Source organism: Clarias gariepinus, chromosome 10, assembly GCF_024256425.1.
Source record: "Clarias gariepinus isolate MV-2021 ecotype Netherlands chromosome 10, CGAR_prim_01v2, whole genome shotgun sequence".
Lineage (NCBI taxonomy): Eukaryota > Metazoa > Chordata > Actinopteri > Siluriformes > Clariidae > Clarias > Clarias gariepinus.
The window spans coordinates 17,163,846-17,182,078 of NC_071109.1; the positions used below are offsets into that span (position 1 = coordinate 17,163,846).

An 18,233-nucleotide genomic window follows, 5' to 3' on the forward strand; every position below is an offset into this window, starting at 1 on the left:
TTCATTCTTTTTTTTTATGTGGCTGTTTTGTTTCTCTGTAATGTTGCCTTGTTCAGACTGAGCTTTATTAGTGTGGGAGTCACCAGCGCACATGTTCTAGTACATAACATTTTTTTGGTTTTTGTTAATACATTGATGTTTATTTCTTTTTACAGACCCATTTCCTAGAAATCATTTTAACAATATAAGGCCTGTTTTCTAAAACAAGCTGATTATGATGATGTCAGGATGAGAAAAATGTCCAGGCAAACATTTGTCACCTCACACGTAGTATTTGTTTTATTTTCCGTGACATCTGACTATTCTCTCATTCCTTTAGCCGCTTTTAAGATGATGCAACACTGCATCATCAGCTACTCTTTTCCATCATTGCTATTAGTTAGAAGGTTCACTTTCATAGCAACAGGTTCATCCTTGCTTGTTAAAGCAATTATCCTTCCGTTTGGCAGCAGTGCATACAATTATGCAGATGCAGGTCAAGAACGTCAGTTAATATTCACATCAAATCAGAGTGGGGAAAATGTGATCTGAGTGAGAGACTGTGGTACCACTGTGCGTTCATTGGTGCCAGATGAGTATTTCAAAAACTGCTGATCTCCTGGTATTTGATATTTAGACAGAATAATGTTAAAAACTAAACATAAAAAATTAAATAACAACTGCGGTGAGCAGAAAAGAATCTCCGAATGCACAACAAACTCGAACCTTGTTAGACGGAGTAGGCGAATAGTAAAGCATTTAGTGGGTATTTAAATTATGTGATTGCAAATACACTACCGCTTAAAAGTTTATGTCATTGTTTTTGTTTAGTGATTTATTTTCTACGTTTTGCAATAATACTGGGGATTTCAAAACTATGAAATAAAACACATGGAATTAGGCAATTATGTAACAACAATAACAGTCAGTTATTATTTTAAGACAGGAAGGTCAGCTGTTCTAAAATAGTTCTTGCAAGAGCAGTATTGTCAAGTGCATTAAAACCTATCAAGCACCATGATGAAACTGGCTCTCATAAAGACCTTTCCAGGAAGGCAAAACCCAAACCTACCCCTGCTGCAAAGGAGAAGTTCAAACTCAAAATCAACAATTAACACCAGCTAAGATTAGAGCTGTTATAAAGGCTTTACAGATCATGAGTAGCAGATACTTCTCAAGATGAACTGTTCAAAAGAGATTATTGCATATTTTGAACGCCTTCAGCATTGCTTTACAGTGTGAAAAGAAATACAAATTAGGAACGACCGTGGAGTTAAAAAGTGATCCCAAAAAAAGCACAATTATCATGGCCAGGTGGATCCACTGTCTTCACTGTCATCACTCCACTTTATCCAATTTGGTTAAAAAAGGTGGCACAGTGATGTAGTATTGCTGATGTTTTCCAACTTTAGAGCTTCAGGTTAGAGTTTTGCATGTCTTTACAGTGTCGGAGTGTTTTCTCCAGGGTTTGTTGTTTCATATGTGTAATTCTGCACAGCGGTCATAGAGTACATGAAGCTCAACATTACTCAGTTACTGTGCTCCTATTGTGCTTTTATTTCTTCTGAATAATTTATGTTTCACACAGCAGAAGGCATTGGTGTGTAACTAGGTTTGACAACTTGTGTTGTTGTATTCATTGAGCTAAAATAATATATTTGTCAAGCAGTTGATTTTCCTGTTGGACTGACTGCTATATAAGTATGCATTACAGTAGCTTCAGGGCAGAGAGTATCAATATACGGTGTGAATATACATACAGGCAGTGTGACAAAGATTTAGAGGTTTTAGAAATTTTGTTTCTAACTCCTGCTCTGTGCTTCTGTTCTTCCCTTTCATTCTTCACTTAACCCTCCTTTATTCTTTTGCTTCTTTTTTATTTGTACATTAAAAGCAGTGAATTATGAATTAATGATTCATTTTCATGGATAAGAGGTTAAATGAGATGAGCATTAATTACTATAATTTGTGTCTTAGTTAAAATAATTTAATGGAATTGCAAGTAGTGCATTAGCAAACTATTGTAATGGGAATCTAAATGAGGATATGAAAATGTGATTTTATATCTTCTTTAACCTCAAATACTGGACATAACAATATTGAATAGAAATGCTACATTTAAAGATTCTGTGTGTCATAACCAGACGCTGTATTTTAGCTGCCTAAAATGTTTGCCATTTTGCTATGGTTTTGTGCAAAGAGGTTGGACTGTCCCATCTTCTTATAAAAAAAAAAAAAAAAAAGTTATTAACATGCAAGTATAAGCTGTAAATGTTTCATATGTGCTTCTTCCACATCACAAAGCAATCTTTTGGCTTTGTAGGATTAATAATTTATTTCCACTCTGTCCAATAGACTTCTATCATGTTTTCTGTCATGCTAAAAAGGAGAGCGTTTAGTTTGAATGTGTGGTCAGTCTGAAGCCTGAACTAGATTTAAACGGAGCCATAGTGGTGGAGTGGTTGCATTTTTGTCAGTAGAAACTATACTGACATGCCGTTCTAGTGACATAATAAATGCATTTTCCTTTTCTCATTCCAATGGTTTGAACCAAATTATTCAGTGGCTGAATATTATCTACATTTTATTCAGATTGTAGCTATTTATGTGTTAGGAAAATTTGACTTTATGCACTGGTTGTGGCTACAAGTGTTCAATCTGTGTGACATTTTTTGTAGACAGGATGGAAAAAATGCTCTGTCAATAATCAGTTTGTCTTTACACCAGCTTTAACTGTGCAGAAGTTCAGCTACGGTTGTGCACATAAAACAGCATTGTGCATTATCCACCTTTAGTTCAGTTTACTGCACACAGGATATGTTTAATTCGTATTTATTGGTCTATTTTTATTTAAGTCCCACTTGCAGACTTGGCGACATCTTGTCTCAGAGTAAATGTAAATATGATGTATGGCCTGAACAAAGATGTAATTGCAAACATACTTATATACACAAATAAGAACATTAGTTTAAGCATGCAGTGATGCCTTTCTTTATGGACTGAGGGTCTCGTTATTTATGTTGTTATTTAGGTGTTGGTACCAATATGTAGCAAAGACTTTGCGTGCAGTATGGAGAAAGTGTTTGGTTGTGAAGAAGTGTGTATGAATAGATAGAGAAGTTTAAGGAAGGACGCACAAGTGTTTAAGAAGTGCTATCAAGAAGCAGCCGGACACATCCACAGTTCATAGGAGACGACCGCACACCTCTGCCCACATAGTCGACACTGTGCAAAAACTTTGTTTTAAGGTGTTAAAGCATCCTTCCTGATCTTGCTCTATTAAACTTTCTATTAAACCATCTGATTCCCTCTTGAAAGCAGCCCTACAAGTGGAAAGAGTAACTTCTGATGAATTGAAGACAGCTATGCATTCGTGGCTCACAATTCAGCCTAAAACATTTAATAAAAATGAACGAATACAAAAGCTTGTTGACAGACGGACGAAGTACTATCTAATATCAAAAAGCATGGAGGTGTCTAAAATATGCAATAATCTCATTTAAATAGTTAATGTGGAGATTTGTCTGGTACTTATAATCTGTGAAACCTTCATAACGACTCTAATCTGAGGTGCTGTTAACTGTTGTTTTTTTTGAGACTGGTAACTAAATTAACTTCTCCTCTACAGCAGAGCTAAGTTTAGGTCTTGCCTTTCTGGGATGGACAGTTTCCTCATGGTGCTTGATGGGTTTTGTAAATGCACTTGACAATACTGTTCTTGCAAGAATTATTCTAGAGCAGCAGACCACCACTGACTGTTGTTGTTGTTGTTGTTGTTGTTACATAATTACCTAATTCCATATGTTTAATTTCATTATTGAAAAAAAAAACAGGACTGGCACTGTATAGATGCATTTCTGAACAGATTATGACTTTTAAAAATCCTGTTTCTTCCAGGTACTCTGGGGTTTCCTCCAATAGTCCAAAGACATGCAGATTAGGCTAATTGGCTTTCACCAAATTGGCCATAATGTGTGTGAATGAGCATGTGGGTGTGTATATGTGTGTGTCCTGCGATGGATTGGCACCATGTGCATGGTGTACCCCACCTTGTGTCCTAAGTCTCCTGGGTAGGCTCCAGGCTGCCATTGACCCTGGACAAAGGTTATAGTGGCATAGAATTTAAAATAATTTAAATGAATCGATTTTTCCCCATCTTTAATATCTAATATCTATTATATCTAATATTTACTGTAATCTCTCTGTCTCTGTCTCTCTCTCTCTCTCTCTCTCTCTATCTATCTATCTATCATTTTATCTATTGTTTTATCTATATATCAAGTATCTATATATCCTAATAATATAAGGACCTAGTTGATGAAACAAAAAACGATAAACTAAACTCAATGACCTAAACAGACAATAATGTTGTTCATGTAGCAAGAAGGGTGAAATATGCAGAATGCTTCTGTTTTTCTGACTTGTCTTGCACTGTGGTGGAGGGGGGAGAGTGAACTGGAAGGGAGCTTCCTGTAGCTATGGCAACATATGCTTGTCCAATCATTAAGCTCATGCAGTGGTTGCTGGGGAGAAATTCCCAGAGTTAAGGGACCTGGCAGCATGATAGCATCGATGTGGTAGACACAGAATTCCCTTTGCGTGTGATGTTGTGTGAGATACTGGGCGTCATCAGTCTTACCAGATATTTTCCTAGTGTTTATAAATTGGAATAGAAAATAGAAATATGACAGATATTTCAATAGTTTCTATTGTGATATAGGTCATTTTGTTCCATTATTACTGAGCAAAATCATGTTTTACTCACACACCATTTCTTTTCCTAAATATTATTCAGTATTTCATATCCAGTCTTTCGTATTAAGTGTAACTTGAGATCCACAGGGTTTCATTCCTGTCTGCTGTTAGATGGAAATGGTTGTATAGCACCACAGTCTACAATTAAATAAGGTTAAATAAATTGTATGACATAAGGAAATGAAACAAAGCAGCCTGCAAGTAACTCACACTGATTCATATCAGGTCCACTGGTTAACATGGGTTTTATGAGACAAATACCGGACACATGGGAAAATTCTTCTCTTTTTTCTTTTTTCTTCTTTGATAGAAATGCAATTCTGTGTTTGAAGGGAAAATGCATTTTAATACCAAAAACATCTTTGTTTCCTAAAGAGGAATCATGCACTTTGCACTTTGTGTACCTTACACTCACTGATGGAAAATATAAATATATATATATATATATATATATATATATATATATATATATATATAAATATATATATAAAAAATTATTACAATATTTTTTTTATTATTATTTAATATTAAATTATATTATAAAGTAATTTATAATTTAAAAATTGTAAACATTTGTACATTCTAATAACAGAAGTGAAAACTCATCTTTCAGATTAACATTTGATTACAATAATTACTGAAGAATATTTTTTTTTAAACAGGCATAATCAGGATCCTTTTGGGGTTGAGCAGGTGATCTGACCACGGTGTGTGAATTTATACTGGATTATTCACTAATGGATTTTTTTTAAATTTTTTTTTTACAAATTTTCTTTTTCCCTGCTGAACTGCTTATATTTTCTCATAGGTTTAAGTGCTCAGAAGAAAATGTTTAGTTTTCTGTTGTTTACTTTTTTCACCTTTGCACAAGTTCTACTTTCTTTGTAAGAAACCATCTGGTGGCTCACTAAATGGCCATGGAAGAACAAGGGGAGAGCAAATGCTCAGTTAGTTGGTCATTTTTCACCTTCATTCCTCAATGCTGTTGGCTCAGTATATGCACAATTACAGATAATGAGTAGCTCGTTAGCACCAGTGTGGCGTGAGTGGACCAGGCAGACACTGCTGACAGATGTGGCCCTTAGGATCAAAGCACTTGCTGCTGTACTGTGTCACTTGACCTTGTCATATATAAAGGAATTTCATGTAAAAATACTAATGACCATGTCCAAAGCTACCAAGCTGATGGCTTGGCATATGTCTAACAACAATACTTATTATATATTGGATGGTAGAGCAACATTTAGAAGTGGAAAGATTTATACACCTTATCTTAATACTGTAAGCTGAAATGTCATGTTTGCTATTTTAGGAATCTTAAATGTTTTAGGATCTTAAATCCCAAAATTTTAATCTTACAGTCACACAAATTGACTGTACACATGGATATATACTGTAGATCACGGCATGATGGTGCCACTCCTATCATAATGGTTATGCCACTACTGGAAAGGGCACTACATCATGTTTCTTACCCCAACTCAGAATGTATGCCCTGAATAGTTTATTAGGGACACCTAGTAGGAATATCAGTGATTCTTAATATACTGTATGCAACAAACAATTAAACCAGGACAGCAGACAACAAGACTAGAGCAAACAGAGACTAGGTTTAACTTATAGAGCAATTCTCTACAAATATTTTTGGCATCACTAGAATTTATTGCATGCTTGGAATATGGTCCAATCTACAGTTAAGGAAACGGTTTTCTTTACAAGAAAAACTATATGATATAAAATATAAATATAGTGATGACTGACCTTGTAGGCATTCAAAAAATAACAAAAATCAGCCTGGTAATGGGTGTTCCTGTCATTACTCTATCTAATGGCTTTAAATCCAAACAGGTCAGCAAAACCTGATCAAACTGAGGTATAAAAAAAAAAACATTTCTATGAGGCTTTGAGTTAATTATTGTGAAATACAAACTACGGTATGAATGTGTAATCACCAATGGAAATAACACAAACTTTGCATCTGATAATTTACACACTTCTCTAATAATGTAGCAGCAGCACAGAGCATAAAATCATGAATATACTGGTAAGAAGCTCGAGCATCAAACATCAAAATTAGGAAAAAGGTGTGCTCTCTGGGGCTTTAACTGTGGCTTGGTTGATGGTGCCAGGTGGGCTGGTTTACATAGTTTGAAAACTGCTGAGCTCCTGGATTTTAATCCTGTCAGCCAAGAACGTGGAATCTGAAGCTATCTTGGGCACAGGATCATCCAAATTAGACAAAGACTTTTTTTTTTATCTCCATCTGTCCAGTTTCGTTGAGCCTCTGTCCAGGACTGTCTCAGGTTCTTGTTCTATGAGACATGACATAAGTGGAGTGTTACATATGTAGACTTCGATTGTCATTATTTAAAAATTTTAGAATTTTAATAAAACAATGTGAAGGGAACCCAAGGTTTGTGACTTTGTATTCTTTAGAAAACCACTTTTCAGAGAGGCTAAGCAAGGAAAAATGCCTTTTTTTAGCTAGGGAGTATAAAGAATGGACTGTGGAGTATTGGGGAAAGGTCATGTGGTCTGATAAGTCCAGATGTTCCCCCGTTCCAAAGTGATGAGTAAGAAGAGAGGCAAATGAAGTGATGCATCTATCATGCCTAGTGCCTTCCGTACTGCCTATGGCGGCAGTGTTCTGATCTGGGGTTGCTTCAGTTGGTCAGGTTTAGGTTCAGCAATGTTAAGTGGCCAAAAGATAAGGTAATGACTACCTACAGTGAGACAAAAAAGTATTTAGTCAGCCACCAATTGTGCAAGTTCTCCCACTTAATAAGATGAGAGAGGCCTGTAATTTTCATCATAGGTATACCCTAACTATGAGAGACAAAATAAAAAAAAATCCAGAAAATCACATTGTAGGATTTTTAAAGAATTAATTGGTAAATTCCTCAGTTAATACGTATTTGTTCACCTACAAACAAGCCAGATTTCTGTCTCTCACAGAACTGTAACTTCTTCTTTAAGAGGCTCCTCTGTCCTCCACTCGTTACCTGTATTAATGGCATCTGTTTGAACTCGTTATCAGTATAAAAGTCACACTAAAAAACAGTCACACTTCAAACTCCACTATGGCCAAGACCAAAGAGCTGTCAAAGGACACCAGAAACAAAATTGTAGACCTGCACAAAGTTGGGAAGACTGAATTTGCAATAGGTAAGCAGCTTTGTGTGAAGAAATCAACTGTGGGAGCAATTATTAGAAAATGAAAGACATATAAGACCACTGATAATCTCCCTCGATCTGGGGCTCCACGTAGGATCTCACTCCGTGGGGTCAAAAAGATCAAAAGAACTGTGAGCAAAAATCCCAGAACCACACGGAGGACCTAGTGAACGACCTGCAGAGAGTTGGGACTGAAGTAACAAAGGCTACCATCAGTAACATACTGCGGCGCCAGGGACTCGAATCCTGCAGTGCCAGACGTGTTCCCCTGCTTAAGCTAGTACATGTCCAGGCCCTTCTGAAGTTTGCTAGAGAGCATTTGGATGATCCAGAAGAGGATTGGGAGAATGTCATATGGTCAGATGAACCCAAAATAGAACTTTGTGTTTGGAGGAGAAAGAATGCTGAGTTGCATCCAAAGAAATCATACTACTGTAAAGCATAGGGGTGGAAACATCATGCTTTAGGGCGGTTTTTCTGCAAAGGGACCAGGACGATTGATTCGTGTAAAGGGAAAAATGAATGGGGCCATGTATCGTGAGATTTTGAGTGAAAACCTCCTCTACAGCAAGGGCATTGAAGATGACATGTGGCTGGGTCTTTCAGCATGATAATGATCCCAAACACACCGCCGGGGCAACGAAGGAGTGGCCTCGTAGGAAGCATTTCAAGGTCCTGGAGTAGCCTAGCCAGTCTCCAGATCTCAACCCCATAGAAAATCTTTGGAGGAGTTAAAAGTATGTGTTGCCCAGCGACAGCCCTAAAACATCACTGCTCTAGAGGAGATCTGCATGGAGGAATGGGCCAAAATACCAGCAACAGTGTGTGAAAACCTTGTGAAGACTTACATAAACCGTTTGACCTCTGTCATTGCCAACAAAGGGTTAATAACAAAGTAATGAGATGAAATTTTGTTATTGACCAAATACTTATTTTCCAACATAATTCTTAAATAGATACAAATTTGCAATGTGATTTTCTGGATTTCTTGGACCTATGATGGAAATTACAGACATTTCGCATCTTTGAAAGTACAAGAACTTGCGCAATTGACTTACTAAATACTGTTTTGCTCCACTGTAAATATACTGAATGGTCATATAATATTTTTCCATTAATGGATTTTTTTTTAATTCCCTGATGGCACAGGCATATTCCAAAATTATGACTGAGCTCAAATTTTGAAAAAGTGGTTCAGGCAGCATGAGATATCATTTTTACATATGAAAATTGGCCACCACAGGGTCCAGACCTTAATCCCATTGAGAATCTTTGGGATGCGCTGGGATGTTTTGGCCATAATCAAAGAAAAGAAGGTCCAAAAACATATTAGAAGGTTTTTTTTTTCGGCTGGGCGTTGTAGGTACTGTAGGTAGGTAGGTAGGTAGGGAGGAAGAAAAATGAGCAAAAGAAATGGAAAGGTGTGATAGCTGGTAGTAGGAAAACCCATATAAAGTGATTTTACTAGCATGTATTGGCTGCTGATAAATATTTTTTTAACTCGACCAGCTACTATGCAAAATGTCAGATTAAGGAAGTTGTTTTAAAGTACGGTAAACACCAGCATTGAACTCTGATTACCATACGATTTTTGAAATGACTGCTGATTGCATAATAAAGTGACTTTTTTACTACTTTAAAGTGTTTACTTAAACTGTACAGTATTTCATTTTAATGTATTTACCAGTCGTTAAATCCATTTTTTAAATGTACGATAAATATAATGATACTGTTATAGAATATAGTTTGCTGATTTTTCTTCTGTTTCTCCTGTAGTTTTTCCCCAAACAGAAGTTCTGATATTGATTATACAGTAAGTGAGTTCATTATCAACACAGTAAAAAAAAAAAATTATACCAAATTGGTATCAGAAACTTACCAGAAGAAATGAGCGAAGCCACATAACTGCTAGTAAATCTGCACTAACCTACACCTGCATTGTCATTGTGAAATCTTAAGCTGTATACGTGATGCTAGCCGTGGCATACGTTTGACATTCACAGTCAGTAGTTTCTGGTATAATGCTTTCTCTGTACAAGTTATCCAAATGACTTTGATGAACACAAATGACTAGGCACCTGTTCTGGGCCCCTGCTGTCTCCAGGACAACTGTAGAAAGTTCAGGTTTCCAATGGTAACCTGGAAGAGGTTGTCCATCTACAACACCCTTTTAGCCAGTGAACCACTCTAGAAATGTAGTTATTAATACTTTTAACACTTACCTAGAATTATAAATTTATACATTAAAATGTGATGAAATGATTTGTTGTTCTTTGAATATAATTGCAGTGGGCGCAGTGCCAAGGGTGAAAAATGGTTCATATGGCACTTTGTACTTTGGGTATATTGGATATTTACATATTTACCCCATGATGTGGTGTAAAGGTTAGAATACCCATTGCAGTTAACATACGACACACAGTATGTGATCTTCTCAGACTTCAAAGTCAGGTTCACTGATTTTATTTATGGTTTATTTTCTGATACATGTAGCCACAAATGAAGCGGCTCCAAAAACTTTCAGTGCATCTAAAATTACTGTTCAGTTTATTAAAGAAGTAGCTTATTACAAAAACTGCACGTGGGATTGCCTTCATAATGTCCATTGGAAGTGGACCAAAGAGAGTTCAGAAGCTGTGTGCTTAACAGGGAATGAAATTTCAGTGTTTAATTGCTTAAGTTCTTATTAAGTGCATTGACCCATTAAGACCAGTTTCATATATGCTTATACAGTATGAATATTTAAGCCTGAATGAGATATGAGCGTTAGTGATGCGCGGGTCATCTGGCAACCCGCGGGTCGGGTTGGGGCGGGTAAAGAAATTGTCACTTTATTTGCGGGGCGGGTTGGGGCGGTATGTATGTTGCGTGCAATTCCCTATAGCCTATATTAAATATTTGGGAATATCTATGTTCAAGTTCTTTGATAGGGTTACGTCACGTGAAAAGTCACGGAAGCGCCAAGCAGCTACCGCTGCCAGTCACAACAAAAACAAAGAAAGTGAAGATGGAAGACGAGGTGCGGGAGAAATTGAGGTCGGGAATTTACATCATTAAAAGAAAAAAAGGTCAGGCTGCTAAATCTAACGTTTTAGCATTCTTTTTTGCACAGCGAACGTAAAAATGCTAAATGAACATTTCCGTGTGATAAATGAAAAAAAAATGTCAATGGTTATTTAGCATTGGGGTGGGTTGTAAAAATATATACAGTGGTGTGGGGCGGGCTGGGGTGGGCCAAATAATTTTATAAAAGCGGGACCCGTGGGTTGGAAAAATACCCGACCCGCGCATCACTAATGAGCGTGTATTTGAATTCGCCATCATATTCAAAATCCTTGACCGATTTATATGATGCAGTTGTTTTCAAAACCCATAAACAATGAACTGCAGCTTGATTTACAGAAACATGATCAAATGTTGTCTCAAGTACATCAGTTACTTACCTGCTCCCTGAACTCTTCTCTTTTGGATAAAAAGCCACAAAAGCACCTTTATTTTTTGAAGAGGCTCAAATAAGGCCCTTCTTAATCTTTTTACTAGGCCAAACCCATTGCATGTGCTGCCTTTCAGTACACCACTCTTGTGGTAGCAGAATAAACAGGTACAGAACCATAGCCTGAGAGGGAACAGTTTGCTGCTAATTAATCGATCGAGGATTGCAGGACAGATTTAAAAAAAAAAGAGTGGCCAAATAAACTTGGGCGCACATCAATACACTTGAGAGGGTAACACTGCTTCATGACATTATATCACTGATATTTCTATACCATGAAGTTCTATATAATTTCACTAGTTCTTAAAAATTAGTATAAAGTGAATTCATTCAGAGTTGAGTATATGTGTTGTGCCCAAGGGTTTTAAAATCTTCTATGCCAAAGAAAACATTTAAAAGACTTCGCCATTCTTTTGTGGTTTACTAAATGTGGCTCGCATGAAATCAGTTACAATCTCACATACACAGATGTGGGTCTGAAATTTCCTTAAACCCACACTGCCAAAAACTACAGAGACCTTTGTGAGCCTTCCTGTAGTTTCCTGTAGAAAAGTAAATGTTCACAGTATGAAAAAAATATTCTGCTTTCTTTTGGTTTGTATAGTCAACACCTTTCTCCCAACCCCTATCCAGTGAAGAATGTGGAGCACATTTAACTGTGTATCTTGTCTTTTATTGGACTAATGTCTCAAAAAGTTAGTGGCCCATTTTGCAAAAGGCAGTAAAGGACAATTAATCTTTTGGTAAATAATGGGTGTGGTTGTACCAAGTGTGTGGTTGTACCGTATGTCTGTGTGTAGGAATTCTGCCATGGGAAAAATGCAGTTATAAATAAGCAGAGACTTGGATAAGTTGGGATAACAGGAATTAACACCATCTGGTAATCACTGATTACAATGATCTTAGTCCCTGAAAGCTTAAAGGGGTCATACAGCACTACATGCACTATTTTAAGCTGTTTGGACTAAACTGTGTGTTAGGAGAGAGCGTACACAACCACTCTACGATGATAAAGAGCCGCCCAGTGGTTTTCTTTTCGTTTATTACAGTAACATCCCCCTTCTGAAATCAGGCCAATCGCAAAAGCCTGTCGATGTGACGCCACACCACAAGAGGGCGTTCCTACACAAGTTGATTGACACTGGTGTTTTAGCAAAGACCCGCCCCGAGTGAGAAGACGCTGTCGGCCATTGTTTTTTCGCCGCTGGAGCAAAATGTTGCCTAAGCGAGTGTTGTGTACAGTTGTTGGGTGTAATAGCGAACACAGCAGTCGTCATTCACTACCTAGGGTTAGTGACCTAGGGTACCTACCTAGGGTTAGGTATCTGAGCCACTGAGGACGCAGTGGCTGAATTTAGTTTTTGAGGCTAACGTCCCCGCCGATTTACCCAAATGCGTTCATGTTTGCGATAATCATTTTTCACCAGACTGCTTTATAAACGCGGGTCAATATAAAGCAGGTTTTACTAGGAAGCTGCTCCTAAAAATAGATCTGTACTAACGCTTCGTGTTCCTGCTTCATCTTCACTAGGCTCGGTGAGTGTGATTTATTTTACTATGAGTCTTTGCAGATCGCCTTTTCTAATAATCACGATGAATGCGGAGTGTAAGTTAACTTATACTCTCATAGAACATGGTTATGGCTTCTTCTCTGTGTATATCCGTCTCTATATAATCCCTAATCGCCCGTTTATAATAAACAATGCATTGAGGTGATTGTCTAGTTGCAAACTGTGTACGTAGTCGGAAAACTATATTATGCTTACCTTTGTTACGTTAGATGGTTTATAACGATGTCTGTCGAAGATTAAGAAGTCATGTAAACACATCAGTAAACACATCGTGTCCGTATCTCTCTCGGTAAGTTTCTCCGCTTTTGTTGTTGCTCGCGGCAGCGCAACAGCCCGTTAATTCATGCCCATGCAGTGATGAGAAAGACAAACGGGTCGATGCATGTCCATTCTTTTAATTTCTGCGTTGTCAGGCGATATTACAAACTTCCGCGTAGGTTCCGTACTTAAATCAAACCAAAAACGACTGAAGAAAACAGACTCGGGCTCTATAACCCATAGTTTTCCAGTTTGGACTGCATTACCCACAAAGCACTGCGTTGTGGCAATGCTTTGTGGGTAATGCAGTCCAAAGCATTGCCCGCACTGGACTACACTTCCGTCGCTATACCCGACGTGTCACGCCCCACAGAACGGGGGGGGGGCGGGCTCAGCAGAGGTCATGAGCATTTAAATTAGCATGTACTGAAACAGGTTGCTGAGAACAGAGCTAGTTTTTACCAGGTAAAAGTAGTTTTTTTTTTACACAATCCTTTTGAATTTTTAATTAACGTATAATACAAACTTTTCATTAGGACCCTAAAGATCATATTAACATTTAATGAAAAATATAATGTGTAGGACCTTTAAGTTAAACGTGTTGTTCTTTTATCCATGCTTAAGATCTCTATAAGGCCAGGAGAGGCCAGGTAATTATCAAGAGCTACACATATACTGTACAGTGGTACCTCCGCAATGTAACCTTTGATTAAAAAATATAAACATTTCCAAGAATTTTGCCTCAGCATGCAAAGCATTTTTGGCATACGAGTGGCCGAGCAGGTCGCGCATACTTCTGCTTGCATGAACTTCTGGTAGACAAACCTTGTTTACGTCAGTAAAAAGCCAAGGAAGTTCAGATATTTTTGGTGGAGTTTTTAGCTTTTTGTGCCAGTTTTAGTGAAGACAGCACCATAGACACTTATAGTAGCACTTACAGCAATCATTGCCGGTGCAGTTCTTTATGTTTTAAATGCAAAAGATTAAGTAATATCTTCAACAGTCAGAGACGTGTGTGGTGGTAAGTTAAATAACTCATTGGGTTTGTTTGGTATTTGTAGACCTTAAGTACTGTAGCATCAGAAAGCTGAGAACTGTGCTCTTGTGCCTATGACTGTAAAGCTGAGCATAAAAAAATTCTCAAATGTTTCAGGATTGTACGGTAAGTTCAGATTCCAATAATGCTACAACCATCTGTGGTAGGGAGCTAAAGAAAGCACATTGGCCTGGACTCTGGGAGAAGGGCATGACACACTTCCTTCCCTCTCAATCACAGCAACAATTAACCACTCACAGGTGTCTGTGAGCTCATGCATGCTAAAGGAGATGGTTAGTGCGCATGCTTTTCTCTAAGTGTTTTACACTACTCTCTGAGCAGCAGTGTGGTTGGTAAGAAGGAAGAAATATTGGTAAGAACGGAAAAATAAAGCCAGGGCTTGGAGGTACTTGTGTAACCTAGAGAGAGAGAGAGAGAGAGAGAGAGAAAATTGGCTGTCAGGGTAATTGATTAATGTAGGGCAAACAGTATACTGTATGTGGCTTGTTGGGGGAGGGTGTAAAGCAGTTTGTATAGCAGTGGGCTGTGTAGGGTGAAGGAGTTATGTTATATGTTTTATTGTGGGTTGAATAATGTTAGCAGCATCAGGCAGCTTTTACATTGTCTAGATTAAAATTGTCTACTGAAGAGATGATCTTTTGCATGATGCTTGCAATAGCAGATTTCTTCCAAAATGCGTCTTTTCTGTGCGTTCTGCACACATCTGGCCAAGTAATCTGAATGGACAAGAGGTAAGTGATAAAAATAGAGCATAACAGTACTTAAACGCTTAACTATATGTGATTACAGGACACAACTCTCGGGTACCAGGATGGGTGAAAGTCAATCGTTATGAGCAAAACTGAAAAAAGGGGAGAAATATCACAGTTGGGGTTGCGCTGTTGTACTGAATATCTTGTGTGCTCTCGTGCCTATGACTGCATCACATGCTGATATTTACAACCCAGAGTGTGATATTGCTTAATTAAACTTTTAATTGAAGGTAATTTGTTGTGTGTGTGTGTGTGTGTGACAGCTTTCTATATCAAATAACTAATATGGACCATATTAGTGGATGGAAGATTTGCATAATTCTAAATAATTGCAGGGATAGATGGAAAAGAATCTATGGAAGTCTGGGTAGCTGTTCTATGGTAATCATGAGCTTTTTTTCCCCGCAGTGTGTGGCTGTAACTTGGCCCGTTCCGGATTTTTCCAGAAGAAGGGCGAGTACATATGCACAGCAGACTACCAGCGACTGTATGGAACAAAGTGTGACAGCTGTGGGGACTTCATCACAGGAGAGGTGGTATCAGCGCTGGGCCACACATATCACCCGAAGTGCTTCGTTTGCAGTGTCTGCAGGTGAGCCTTTAAAGACAAGTAGTTGAAATAAAAAGTTAACAGCTTGCCACCAAAGTACAACTTTTTTTTATTTATCCTTTATTAAAACAGCAAGCTGATCACAGCGTAGCTGACAAATTCAGATATACCTTTGTCAGTGTTAGCATGTCTTATAATGGTACATGGGTCACTTCAATATCCCTGTCTGAACTCTTAATCAGACATTAGGTCGTGAGGGATCTTTACGTCTGTGCCACATTAATAAGTGTACAGTGGTACATCAGCATATGAACATGCCTTGTAAATTTTTGCCTTAAGGACTAAATCTTGAAAGAAATTTGCTTCAACATGCAAAGCATTTTTGCCATACGAGCAACGATGCACATACTTCTGAGAGCTGATCAAAACTATTAAATATTTTATATAAATAAATCAAGGTTAAGTAGGGTTCATTTCAATGAATTGGGGTTAATTTACATATCTTTCTTTAAATGTTTTGATTGTATTTAAATGCAAAAATGAAATTGGTAATATTGTTAAAATTTTTGGGTGGCTGGAACAGATTTTTGCATTTACATTATTTCCTATGGAAAACATTTTTTCGCAAAACAAAGTTTAACTTTAAGAACTCATCTCTGGAATGGATTAAATTCGGATGTCGAGGTACCACTGTAAATGCTCTGCACTTGTATAGAACTGCCTATATTCTGAAAGCCAATTAAGATAACATTTATAACAGTTACACTTATATTACCACTGCTTGATAAATGTATCTTCAAAAACGCATTTTTTTATGGAAGACAAATAGCACTTTTTTATATGCCTGTCCTTGTCATGTATATACCCTACTTGGATGATTTTTTTTTCCCCCTTGAAACGGTTTGGGGGGAAAAGGGGCTAGGCACTTGTACCATAACCTTAATTAATTAATTAAACACCTGAATGCAGGAACATAAAGATACCTTCATCAGGGTAGATACAAAAGTAAAAAAAATGGTGGATGCATCACATTTTGTAAAACAACATCACATCCTGTGAATTTTAGCCACTGATTTTTAAGCAGAACACAAACAAACCATAATATGATCAAATTATTATTTATAATTTTTTTTCATTACTATTTGTTTGTTAACATAAAGGGTTCTGTCTAAATGGGGGCAGAAATGACATGGAAATAACTGATTATTATGGCGTAGAGATTTAGGGTTACTGTGCACATGAAGTTTCTTTACATGTTCTCTTATGCCTGTGATTTGGGTTCACCCTCACACCCAGTGTCCTTGGTACAGACTTAGGACACACCAGCAATCTAAACTCTTATAGGTACTGCTGTGGCCAAAAGATTTAAGAATGACAGAAATGTACATTTTCATAAATTTACATTTTTTTACGTCTTTTAAATTCAGTATTTTTAGATCATTTTGTCAGGTATTACTACAGTATACTGAAGTATAATTACAAGCATTTTAAGGGCTTTTATTGATAATTAATAACTAATAACTTTTTTTTTTTACCTTTATTTAACCAGGCAAGACAGATTAGGAACAGGTTTCTTATTTACAACTGTGGCCTGGCAAAGGCTGAGCCTTTTAAGACAATGCCTTTTCCAGCACGATGGAGCACCTCGCCATAAGGCAAAGGTAATAACTAAGTGGCTCGGGAGACAAAACATTAAAATGGCCAGGAAACTTCCCAGGGCTTAATCTTATTGAGAATTTGTGGTCAATCCTCATGAGGTGATTAGATGAAAAAAAAAAAAAAAAAACACAAATTGTCACAAACTCCAAGTATTGATTATGCAAGAATTGGCTGTTGTCAGTCAGGATGTGGCCCAGAAGTTAATTAATAGCATGCCAGGGCAAATTGGTCTGAAAAATAAAGGTCAACACTGCAAATAGTGACTTTTTGTAATTGTGACTTAATGTAATTGTCAATAAAATCCTTTGACACTTGAAATGAAATGCTTGTAATTATATTTTAGTATACCATAGTAACATCTTACAAAAATAACTAAAACACTGAAGCAGCAGTATTAATGTGAAAATTAATATTTGTGCCATTCTTAAAACATTTGGCATGCCTATCAAGAATTAGTAAATGTTTGGATAAAAAGTTAATATGGCAGAATGTTTGGGCATAGGCAACTTGTATTTATGCAGTCATAACAGCAACATATTTATTTTATTTTATTATTTTTTCCTCCTGATGTTGCTCTAGCAATTTTAGCCTTGACTCAGTCACACACAGGTCAATCACTGGAAGCCCAGGGCCACTACATTCGGCCCCCTCCACCCCCTGCTTATCTCATTGCATGCCCCTTAAAGTATTTCGCTGAACCATTAATGTGTAAAAGCGTCCAGCTCGAATGTTAGCTATATTTCTTTAGTTAAAAGTGATTCAGAATGCACCGAAAGATCTGAATTTTTCAGCATGTGGTGAGCAAAGCTTTCACTGGGTGAGTATGGACTATGATTCCTCACCGTGGCAGAACTGCTCACTGAACGGTGGAGGAATGATCAAATCAATCTTGATGATTTAATTGATATATTCATTCTCTATGACAATTTGAACAAGAATTAGCAATTCAAATATTTTAGCCTTCTTCCCATTACAAAAGCCTCTC

At 37.3% G+C, this 18,233-nt stretch overlaps 1 protein-coding gene across 6 annotated transcripts in view; it reads left to right on the top strand.

The window, feature by feature from the left end:
* ablim3 (actin binding LIM protein family, member 3) overlaps positions 1-18,233 on the top strand; it is a 78,119-nt gene that overhangs the window by 14,461 nt on the left and 45,425 nt on the right. For all 6 annotated transcript variants that reach the window (XM_053505918.1, XM_053505913.1, XM_053505914.1 and 3 more), the window contains exon 3: positions 15,448-15,631. In XM_053505918.1, coding sequence (XP_053361893.1) covers positions 15,448-15,631 — 184 coding nt within the window. The remainder of the gene's footprint in view (positions 1-15,447; positions 15,632-18,233) is intronic.